The sequence below is a fragment of the Anser cygnoides genome, chromosome 1, assembly GCF_040182565.1.
Source record: "Anser cygnoides isolate HZ-2024a breed goose chromosome 1, Taihu_goose_T2T_genome, whole genome shotgun sequence".
NCBI lineage: Eukaryota > Metazoa > Chordata > Aves > Anseriformes > Anatidae > Anser > Anser cygnoides.
The window spans coordinates 57691880-57703906 of record NC_089873.1 but is presented as its reverse complement, the minus strand read 5'-3'; the positions used below and the strand labels follow the sequence as shown (position 1 = coordinate 57703906).

General features: G+C 40.2%; 1 protein-coding gene across 6 annotated transcripts in view; it reads right to left on the bottom strand.

Moving 5' to 3' along the window:
• Positions 1-12027, bottom strand: part of LARGE1 (LARGE xylosyl- and glucuronyltransferase 1) — a 283073-nt gene that overhangs the window by 32889 nt on the left and 238157 nt on the right. For 4 of the 6 annotated variants that reach the window (XM_048059080.2, XM_066996856.1, XM_013180904.3 and 1 more), the window contains one exon: positions 2475-2630. The exons of the other annotated variants lie outside the window; for them this stretch is intronic. In XM_048059080.2, coding sequence (XP_047915037.1) covers positions 2475-2630 — 156 coding nt within the window. The remainder of the gene's footprint in view (positions 1-2474; positions 2631-12027) is intronic. 6 annotated transcript variants of the gene reach the window in all.

The following is a 12027-nucleotide window of genomic DNA, read 5'->3' as shown; positions in this document are numbered from 1 at the left end:
GTTTAAGAACTTCCTGCACCAAAGCACAACAGCTCCTGACTGATTTTCTTTCCACGAAGAGGCACTTTTTGAACATGTATGTATTTTTAGCAACATTACGTCCTGTTCAAAGCTTTGTTACATCTTGGGTGAAATGTCTTCCTTTGTTTTGAACCTGCTACTTGCTATTTTCTCTTCATGCCCCCTAGTTCTTGTTCTGGGAGGGATGACAAACAGTGGCTCCCTGCTCACCTTACAAGATGCTCTGCTTCTGAAGATTATCCTGCAACAGATCACTGGAATGTACTGTATTTTAATAGGACACCTGTGACACTGCGTGTGCTACAGCAGAGAGAGCGACAGAGAGAGAAAGAGAGAAAGAGAGGTTTTCTTAATAATCCTATTCTTAAGGCCTCATAACATCAAAGCTGAAACTAGCTTTTTGTATTCTACAATAAAAAGGACATAGTCAATTTTCCAGCAGAGCTTACATGAAGGGTAACTAATTAATAACAATGTCTTCTCCTAAGTAAGCTATCTTAAGCTATCCAAAGTTAAGATTTTTTCTATATCAAGTTGTTTTGATAGAAGGCTGTTAACTTTTTGGTTTCTGTTGGCAAGTTAAGACTCATGTATTTTTGTATGTCTAGCTCTTTCTTTTCCAGTATCTTTTTTTTTTTTTAATTTATAAATGAAAGAATGCATTACGTTTCCTTTTCAGACACAAGCCATACCATACACCATATTGCGTTCTACTTGTCTTGAATAAGAAACAGGCTTGAAGAGTTAGTCATTTCCAGTGTCTGTCAACCAGATACAAGTTCAGTAAAATGAGCCATTTTAACTTTCACAACTGCCATTTTCAGCAGCAAGAACTTGCATTCAGTGTGCACAGCTCCCCAACAACTTGTCATCTGGAATAAATCTGTTTATTAAGGACTTACAGAGCTCTGGAAAATACAGCAACAAGTCTGTGGCTGCATTCCTGCTCTTCAAACCCACACAACTGCAAATTCAGAATAATTTTAAAGTGCATTCTTAAAGCATGATAAAGAAGATGTGTTTTGTTTTGTCTTTTTTTTCTTTCAACATCTCTCTTCCCTCTTCTCTTCCTATCCCCTACTCCATCTATCGTACTGATGTCTCTGACCATCTGCCTTTTAGTGCTCTTTTATCACATTCAGTTCACTTGAGTCTCTAAAAGCCCCTCACTCTTGCAGAGGATTTTTTTTCTCCATGTGCTTTTGCTCTTGGTGTGCACTCTCTCTCTTTCTTTTGTCTCTGCTCCAGTCTCCTCGAGTTAATGTTTAACTACATTTTTTCATCGTTTCCCCACCTCTTTCAGAAGACAGTGGTAAGGTTGAGTGAGTATCTGGGAAGCCATGCCTTGGGCTAGAATATATCTATCCAATATCTGAGTGCTGAAGTCAGAAAATTGGGGATGGCATCTCCTGTGGTCATTTCATCCACAGACTAAATGGAAACACTACAAGCCTCAATGATGTTATTGATTATCTTTTAACTGCTAATGTGTATATGATACTGGCATTGCTTTATTGATTTTTATATAGCGAATTTTGTATATTTTAGATAATTATGTATTTTTTTTTCTTGAAGATAACATAAAAGGTTACAGCTTCCTTTGTATTTCCTTTCAGACTATGTAGCCAAAATTGATACTTGGTCTAGAAATCTCCAGAGACCACATTATACACAAGGAATTTGTACACATCTGTGAGTAACTGTTTCAATTAACAGTTTTTTACATTGGAACTATATGTACTAAGGCACACACACATAAGAACATCTGTATGTAAACATCCTTGATTTCAACCATTTTCAAAGGATTTACTTCATCTGAAAGGTTCTGATTGCAAATTTTATGCAGATACACATAACTGCTGCTGTGCTTTGTTAGAGGCAGGGCAGAAAAAAACTGCAGTCTCACAGCCCATGCGTACTATGAAGTATTAACTCATTCTACAGTTTGCATTATGGCAAAAACTCATAGATTTAATCCAGCAGTCTTGATATTTTCATTTTCTCTTCATTATTTGTGCATTAGTATCTACTAGCCAAAGTCAACATCATCTTACGCTGAATAAACAGACAGCAAGAAACAATCATTTCCCCTGGAAAGTTTTAGGTCTAAGGCCGAGATTTGCAGAATTGCCTAATGGAATTAAGAGCCCGAATCCTCATTTTCAATTTGCGATCTTACCTTTGTTGGGGATTTTTAAAAAGCAAGGCAGCCAAAAAAAACACAAACCAAAAACAAAAGAGGGGAAAGGCAGGATTAGTACGTCAGTTTTACAGGCAAGGATCTGAGGCACAGAGAGATTAAACGATTTGCACAGCATCACTCTTGGAATCTGAGCACTGACCTCAATTCTCCTGAGTCCCTACCCGCACCGCCAATTCTCCAAGTTTTCACGTAGCCTGTGCCTTGTATGAAACACCCTTTAAAATCTTCAAGCCCTAAACATACCACTTACGTTTTCACTGTTAATGTCTGCCTCACTGGGGCAGCCAAAGAGTTCCCGTCTCAGCAAGTTCCCATCATATTCTAGGAATGTCAGGTAGAGGTTGCGAAAAAACTCCACGTGCTTGTTTTTCACTCTCAGCTTCTTTGGTGAGTTCCAGTGAATCACCTCAGAGGGAAAAAAGAGAAAACACGTCCTGCTGTTAGAACACAGATTTGCTTTATCCCCCATTTTTGTGTGTGTTTAGTTTACTGCCCTCTTAAAACCAAAAAAACCAACCCCAGAACTACACCGACTTCCTTCTGTCTTTTTATCTGGACAGCTTCATCATGTCTTTCACAAGTGACTGCATTCTGTACAGATGATGCTCTTTTAAACCTGTCCATAGCATAACTTGTACATATGAGTTGGGGTGCTGCTCAAGTTTGTGATGCAGCACCTCCTAAATGCTGCCACTGGTCTAATGACAGACCCTACAGTTATAGGCTCTTTTGAAGAGGGTGGCATTATGAGGGATTCAGGGATGTTAACATTAAGCATTAATCTCAGATTTCCATATGACTGATTGATTCACTGTTTCAGGCCAGGCAGACTCTTCTCTGGTTAGACACTAAGGAGAAAAAGCCTCAAATGAATTCCTGTATCTATGTACACCCTTCAAAAAGGACTGAATTTAATCTGACCTCCCTTTTCTCCACTGCTTCATTTAAACAAGACTGATCTCAGTTGCATTATACAACATAGTGGTGCAGCACAATGCTTCACCCCTTGAATTCCTATTTCTAGCAGGTATTTAGCCTCTACTAATGGGAGATGACTCTCACACTGGCCTAGATTTAACTCTAATGCTGACATAAAGGGCCTGATTCTCATTTACATCCAGGCGACTTTGCACTGCTCCCTGGCAGTGTGAACGAGAATGGGGCCCTAAGGAAAAACTATCAAGGAGCCAAAAGTGGCTTGCAGGAATGATTTCATTTTATAGAGGCTATATTTTAGGCATAAGAAAAACAAAACAAAACAACCAACAACCAAGTGCTTTGTATTCAGTTTTATTCCTGTGACTTCTAAAGAAATTAAAAAAAAAAAAAAGTCTCCCTTGGGAACATTTCCAAGTGAGGAGTTCTGGAGGTTCTCTGAATGCATTAAGTGAATTGCGTGAAGGCACCGAGTCACTCACACACAGAGCCACGGAGCTGCAATGCCAGCTGCCGAGCTGGTGGGGTGGTAAGCTTTGCTCTGCACATTGCATCTGTGGCAGGGAGCGGACAGAAGCAGCCCTGAGCAGATGAGCCCAGTCCCCTCAGTGTCAGCAGCACAGCTCTGCAGGAACAGGGAGCCCTCTTAAATCACCCTCTCTGCTTCTGAATGAGTAAGCCACAGGAGGAAAGAACAGGACATCGCCTGAACTTTTCCAGTACTAACTTCAGCAAACAAGACAGCCTCCCCACTGAGTATACTCCCCCCCACCCCCACCCCCCAAAAGAAAAGAAAAGAAAAAAAAAGGGAAGGGAAGGGAAGGGAAGGGGAGGGGAGGGGAGGGGAGGGGAGGGGAGGGGAGGGGAGGGGAGGGGAGGGGAGGGGAGGGAAGGGAAGGGAAGGGAAGGGAAGGGAAGGGAAGGGAAGGGAAGGGAAGGGAAGGGAAGGGAAGGGAAGGGAAGGGAAGGGAAGGGAAGGGAAGGGAAGGGAAGGGAAGGGAAGGGAAGGGAAGGGAAGGGAAGGGAAGGGAAGGGAAGGGAAGGGAAGGGAAGGGAAGGGAAGGGAAGGGAAGGGAAGGGAAGGGAAGGGAAGGGAAGGGAAGGGAAGGGAAGGGAAGGGAAGGGAAGGGAAGGGAAGGGAAGGGAAGGGAAACTTAATAGGATGTCAAAAAGCCATAAATACAAGTTACAGAAAAGCAAGTATAGAGAAGTAAGATCATTTCAGAAATAGGCAAATAACTTTTTCCAATTACAGGAACATCTTAAATCAAGTTCATGATGCATCTACACATTATAAATTTTGGAAATCATTTGTACAAAAATATTTGCTATATTTTTCCCACATAATGCTACATTCTTTGCTGCTTTTACATTTGTTCACATATTCAAAAGTGTAGCTTAGCTGTGAAATATGTTGCTGCAATATTTGCAGAAAATACAAAACAACACGGAAACAAAAGAGGCATTAGCCAAAATTGCTAGGACACGGCATATACTCAAGGTGACAGATCTTCTCCATTGAAAAGTGCATCTCCAAGACTTATGTTCTTTGAAAAGAACTTGATGTATTTACCCATTTAATTTAAATGCAGCAAAGGCATAGAATCATATAATCGTTAAGATCATCTGGTCCAACCATCCCCCTACCATCAATGTCACCCACTAAACCAAGTCCCTAAGCACCAGGTCCAAAATGTATGCAAAAAGATCTCAGTGACTGAATCCTACCTCAGGGAAACAAGCTAGCATAATAGGAGAACAGGACTGAAGGTACTTAGAGGGCTGCTACACAGTTTTACAGGGTGCTAGCAAGCACTTTTTCAAGCAGGCATAGAAGGGAAATTGTCAGTCTGCTGGTAACTTGTGCTTCTTTAAGAGCGGATCAAAGAACACTGAAAACATGGGAAATGGAACAAAAGTGCTTTTTTTTTTTTAACACTGCAAAAATGCAGTGTATTTTCCCTATTGCACCTATGATTCATGAGTGTTCTTTTGGGTGTCTTCATGAGCATCCTGTGCCCCCGTTGAGCCCTCTGACCCCTCACACTAGGGACTGCGATCACAGAAGAGGCTGACGATGATAAACTCAACAACTGTTACAGGACAGGCTCCCCAGCATTGCAGGCATTTCCCATCAGTGCACACACACTGTCACATCGCAGCCAAGTAGCGATGTTGATGCCTCTACCAAATTGTGTGGGGGACGATGTCAAAGACAGACAACTGCAGTTGTCAGCTCAGAGCCTGTTCACTGCTCTGCTTCCAAATCTGTTGCATGTACAAAGTCTGGGAAGTGTCAGGGGCCTAGCTGGTGGTTCAGATCTGATCAGATTTGAAAAGTGTCAGGATGCTGTATGTGTACAGATGTCAAGGGAGCCTGAAGTGAACTGAAGAAAGCTGAATGCAGCTGATGACTGCCCAGAAAAGCTGATTTTTTAATCAAGGAAGACAGTACACGTCAGTGCAGCTAGAGAACATAACGGAACTATGCAACCATCTGGATGACCTGAGGTAGGGAAACCAAAAAACAGGTTTAGTGAAAGAGCAGGCTGCTATTCAAATGTAACGTTATTTCAGAAATATTATGTCATACATGAAAGCACAAAAAAAGAATATTAGGTTTCAAAAGGCAACAAGATTCTTAACCATTGATATATAATACCACATCCAAAGACTACGTTTTATATTTTTTATTTTATTTTATTTCTGTTAGACCACAAATTCACCTTGAGTTCTGACTGTAGCTGTCAGATTTGGTTTCCTGCCACACCACAAGTTGTACAGGCCAAGACATCCTTGGATGGGCTGTCACAGGCCTCAGTGACATGATGAAGACAGCAGCCTGCATAGGTAAAGCTAAGGCCATTACATTAGAAACTTTACTGTGGGCAACAATAAATTGATTGGGAAAAAAGAAAAATCAGTTGGAAAGAGACTACAGGGAAACCAGAAGAAAAAAAATCGAACTCAGAATCCGCTTTTTGCAGACTGAGCTACATTAAAAAGAGAAAGAGCATCTAGGAACTAAAAATCTCATTACTACAATATCCCCTTTCTAAGACTGAATAGCACTGTAATACTGCATTTATTTCTGCTTCTATTTTCCTTCTTAGTTTCTTAGCTATTCCAAAGCTCTGTCGGCTTACAGAGGAAATTGCACCTGGAACATATGAAATACCAGTGACATTATCTGGGTGGACACTTCGAGAACAGTGCTAGCCTCCCGGCTGTCCCATGGATCCTTCCCATTCCTGATCAAGGCCTCCCGAGAACTAAGAAAAATGCACTCTTTAATCCTAATTCAGCTATTTAAGTACCGAAAGATCAGAACGTAAAATTCCACGTCTATTTAACACTTGGTTAGTCATCATTAAGCAACTTGGCACTATCTACATTTCTGTTCGTACCATTCTACTTAATCAGCAACCCTCACCTCTCACTGATTACACTCAGCCAGCCTCCCGGAATACTTCCATATATTTGTGACCTAGTGAAACACACCGTATTGAATTGGTAGTTCCCATTTATTCACCAGATTCTGACTCACAGCACTCAAGTGATGACACAGTTGGTGTTTCATAGACTGACAATGGGTTCTGAGCTGGAAGGTAACAGGACGTTATATGCAGGCAGGGAGTAGAAGGGGGCTCTAAGGTCAGTTACCTGCACAGAAATATACTGAAAACAGAAGTCCCAGCAAACCTCTTTAGTTTCCAGCCACATTGTCCTCTTTGGAGACATTAAGTATTTCAAATACAATGTTCAAACTACTAAACTACCTAACACAACATTATTTCTATAAGTGCTCTTATCCATTTTTCCCTCAAAGCATCTGCTCTCTCCAAACAAAATATTTGGCCAAATGTTTCCTTAACCACAATCCCTTCCATTTTTTACCCAAAGATAGATCTTGATAATCTGCTTCAGCCCTTAGGAAATCAGAGAATATAGGATATTCTTTTCTGTCCTTTCCTGTGGTTCTCTACCTATCTTCCAGGCTGAAGGGGCAAAAGTAAGAATAAATTAAGCCTAAATTTAAGCCTGAAGAGGTTTATTTTTTCAAAGTGCTGAACAAATATTAATTAAGCCCACAAGCACATTGCTATTTTAGGTAAATAGGTAAAAGTGATATTCTGTAGATGGGTAGCTTTCTTGCTTAAAAACTAGGTTCCTTATTTAGGCAACCAGACATTTCTCATTGAATTCAACACCACTAAAATGTTCAGCAACTCTGCGTAGAACAGCCCCTTATATGCCACTGTAATACCATCTCAATAGGTATTTTTTCAGGCACATGTCATTGAAAAGTTTAAACGTGCGCAAAGTCACACTGCAAACAAGCACTACCTGTGTAATTGATGTCTGGATTAGAGACGTCTGGAAACCTTATTCTTAAATTGTCTTTTTCTCAGAAATGAATAGTTTATTAAAAAACAAACCAAAACCTCAACAACATAATTTTCTCAGAAAGGGTCAAATGCTTCACAAAAATGTCATCAGGGATGTTTCAGAGCTCCAGAGTGATATTTGTAAAGTATAGTAGTAGGATTCAGTAGTAGGATTCAGCCAGCAGCCCAGAGATACAGGCACTGCTTTCAGAGGTGGGATTCAAATCCCTGTTCTGCCTCATTTGGTTTCCATGGTCCCAGGGATTACTTTACCGCTCCCAGGTTACTGCGTATACTGGCTGACAATCTTTGTCCCTATCTAGTATCTGTATATCTAGTTCACAAAGTTCTCAGTCTGCCCTCAAAAGGGTTTGCAGCTCTCCCTCCAGCTCCTGTACCAATGCTTAACAAGAGGCCTCCTGCCTGAAGCAACACCCTTAAAACACCTCTACAATATCATCGCGCTCCCTTTTTGGCACAGCAGAATCACCTTACTGACTGTGGTGTTCGTTCATGGGAGCGATATGTTTACCCCTCTTGGACCTTTGCTCCTCTCAATGTAGCTCTTCCTTGGTTGGCATTAAAAGATGCAAGGCAGCAGAATGCCAGAGCTGCTGCAGATCAGTGCTGAGGTGCTTGGACAGCATGGGGTGGCTCAGGGACTGGAACAGAGAGAGGTGCAGTAGGTCACGTTTGAGGCAGACCTGAAATGATGTACTTGGGTTATAAACAAGAATCTGTATAAAGTTTTGTTGGCAATCCTACAAAGTTGCTCTAGTGTGGAAGACATTCCCAGTGAAGGCAGAGTGGATCACATAAAACAATTTCAGAAAGGGGAATTTAAGAGGTCAATTATATATCTACCTGCTAATTTGCTATCAGCTGTGTTCAAAGCCAGCTTCAAAAACAATCACAACAGGACATAAACCACTTACCTATTGGGGGGTGGTGGTGTAAATTCTAATAATTTGATATATTTTCATTGAAAAAATCCAGCATCCAATTTTTTGTGACTGTGAATTACCCCATTCTGTGTGTGTAAATAGCATCTGTACCCTTGACAGCCAGACTTCTCTTGATGACTGACTCATAAAATGAGGTCATGATTCATTGTCAGAGGCATCACAATTCATTACCTTCATAGGATTTTTCTTGCCATTTGGTTTGTGCCAAATCACATTAATTGAGATTTCCTTACAGACAGAACAAACTATTAACCAAAAAGGAAAGCAAACACAGGAGCCAACCCAGAAAAAGTAATACATAAATGAATCTCAGTTGCAGATAGATCACTGCTGTGCCACTAGTGCACATGCTCGTCCACTGGCATTGTGGGCGCTGTGGACTAGGTGAATGAGCTGAGATAAATAAGATAGGAGAGACAGTGGATGCCTACAAACAATGTACTTCCGTATCTTTTTGCCAGTCTTCAACAGCAATTCTAGAGTGTTTCTCAAAGGTGTAACAAATGCCATGCAAAAAGAAACATCTCTGGTCTTTAGAGGCTGCAGTTGGCTTACTCGGCAACAAGAATTAAAGTGTATCTGCTTCCTCTTAACCCGCTCTTGTTTTCTGTTTAAATTATTCATTTCTAGTCATTCTTGACTGATTCAAAGCATCTTTTAAAAAGGTGCCCTTGGGGTGAGGAAAGGAAAATTTTTGTATATGTAATTTTTTTATTGAAGTTGTAGTTCCATATGTCACAGATAGCAGAGCAAAACCAACAAACATCAGCCTAGCTGTGTACAGTATGTCCTTTAGCACTATACAGTATGACAAAGGAGGTAAGTAAAGCTTTAGAAAAAAGAAAAAATATTGAAGTGGTCTTATTTTGATGTTGGGTTAGATGGATTTAAAATTAGTCCCCACTAACAATGCAAGACTTGATTAGCTATATTTCTGTTCTTCTTATGCTTCCTCTGAAAGATCCCCATATGCAAGTCTTCCCAGATTTGTGTATGCTGCCTAGCTGCTGCAAGAGTTCAGCAGTAGTCAAACATCTGACCTTCTCTAACACAATTAAAAGAAAATCAATAAAATTGATACAGATGCAGCTTAATGAGGAGTATAAGGAGAGAAAAAAATGATTAGAATCCTCTTCAGGTACTATGAAACATTCAAGTGCTCCATAGGCCTCCAAAAAGCATGCTAGCCGGACTCTGCTTGCATGGATGTGAACAAAGCAGAAGAAAAGTGTGTGTGTGTACAGATATATATATATATATATATATATATCTGTACACACACACTTGAACAGGAGCCAGACCTGGGGGTCTAAGTTTATTTAACACAATGCTGTGTGTAGAAGACAAATCCTCAAATCCCATGGACTTTGAGACCAGATTGAATTAAATCAGTGCCTTTTTAGTCTGACATGTGGCATACGGTCTGATCTGACTGAGGAACACTTGACTTGGTCAGTTTCGCCTTGGAATTTAAATCTCTCCCTGCATTTCCTTCATTCCTATCCTATCCTTCTTAATCCTCCAGTACAAACTTCACAATCTGTCTTTCTCTCCCTCTTCCCCTGGAGGTTTCTCCTACCTTGTTTTTTATTCCAGTCTTACCATGAAATACAGGATGTGCCAAATATGTTGTGTCATATCATTTATATTAAATGCCATGGAAACCGACTATGGTGATTTTAAGAGCATATTTTCTAATTTGGTCTAATGACATTTGTTGCTTATTTGAGAAGACCACATACCAAACCAGCCCAGTTTTTTTTTGGAACTAGAAATATGCTAATTCTCATAATGCAAATTCAACTTGAAAGTTCTTCATACAACAAAAAAATGTATAACCGAACTGAACAGTACTGACTGAGGACCACTTCATTAACTGCTGAGTATGGGCAGAGCTTCACTGAAATCAGGGGGGCTTACGTGCACTAAATAAGGCTCTGCCTCTCTTTCAAAGCAAAGAATTTCAGCTCCAATTCAGCACAGTACTTAGGGAATATGCCTAATTTTAGCAGCGTAAGTCTAGTTCAGATGAAGAAATCGCTTGTGTGTCTGCACCTCTTTCTGAGTTAAGTAACTCAGGCCAGTGGAAGATATTTTGCATCTTAGACTTCATTGCCTATGCTGTAATGGAACTGCTGAAGTGATACAATATACAGTAAATAAACAACCAAGCCTAACTTATAGTTATAAACAATTATCTTAATAATGAAGAAAGAATTGAATTTACTTTTAAGACACTTGTATTAAATGCTAACATACAGGTCTTACATATGAGCTAGATGTCCCACAGCTGATGGGAGTTAGTCAGTACGATCACTGGAGTCCAAAGAATGATTTGACTGATCAGTCATCAGGTGGGTACTCTGAGGTGAGCTGAACCACTCTCTAAAAACACTGATGGGTAGCACAATTCAATTGACTCAATTCAGATCAGTATCTTTTGCTGATGCAAATATATGTGTCTTAACCTGGCGCTGAATCCGACCCTGACTGTCTCAGCTGATTATATGATTTAATGTAAGACCCTAATTCACGGAATACTGTGGTATCTCCCAGATATTTTTCTAAATTTCATCTTTCAGAAAACATTTTCCCTGCTACCACATCTCTCTTTTGTTTCAGGCTATTGCTGTCAGACACCTGGCAGTTGCTTCCATACAAGATTCTGAACATGAGCACAGAACTAGAATTTCAACCAGCACCTTGTGACAAGGCAAAAGACCATCACGCTTTAAGTCCCTATGTGGATGCTGACCTACAAACATCTGTCCTAAAACATTTATTGATCAATATACTGATCAGTATACTGACCTAATTTAAAAAGTTGTCTTCTGTGGACCATGCTTTAATAGTTGGTTGCAAATATTTTATCTATGAAAGTCAAGCAATACTGGCCATTTTTGCAGGTCAGTTACCCCATATGGTATATCTTCTGTCTTTTGGAAAGTCCACGTTTTAGAATCAGTATGTCCAGGGAGACTGCTTTTCTGTGTTCATCTAGTATCTGAAGTTCATACTGAACACTTCTGCCATTACTCCACAAATTGTTAAAATGGAAAATTTGGTTAGATATAAGGAAGTATTGTACACCATAAGGATGCTGAAACTCTGAAACGGGGGGCCAGGGAGGTTGTGGATCTCAGTCTTTGGAGATATTTGAAACTCAACTGCACAAGGCCCTGAGCAACCTCATCTAAATTGGTCCTGATTTGAGAGGGGGTTGGATAGTGTCCAGAGGTCTCTTGCAAACTATTCTATGGTTCCATGATTTTTTTAAAGACCTAATTTTCTAGAACTCTCTCAAAACAAAAATGAAGTATATGAACTTTAAGTGAATTTTGAAATGAATCGCCAGAAGTTATTTAATATTTACTACACTCTGATTGTTGAACAGTCTGCCCTAGTGGCATCTACTGATGTTTAGCCAGCCCGTCTTATTCTGCATCTAGTAGAAGCTTAATCAGCTTCAATTCTGAATTCTATGCTTGCTACATTTGAGTCTTACCTTTCAAAA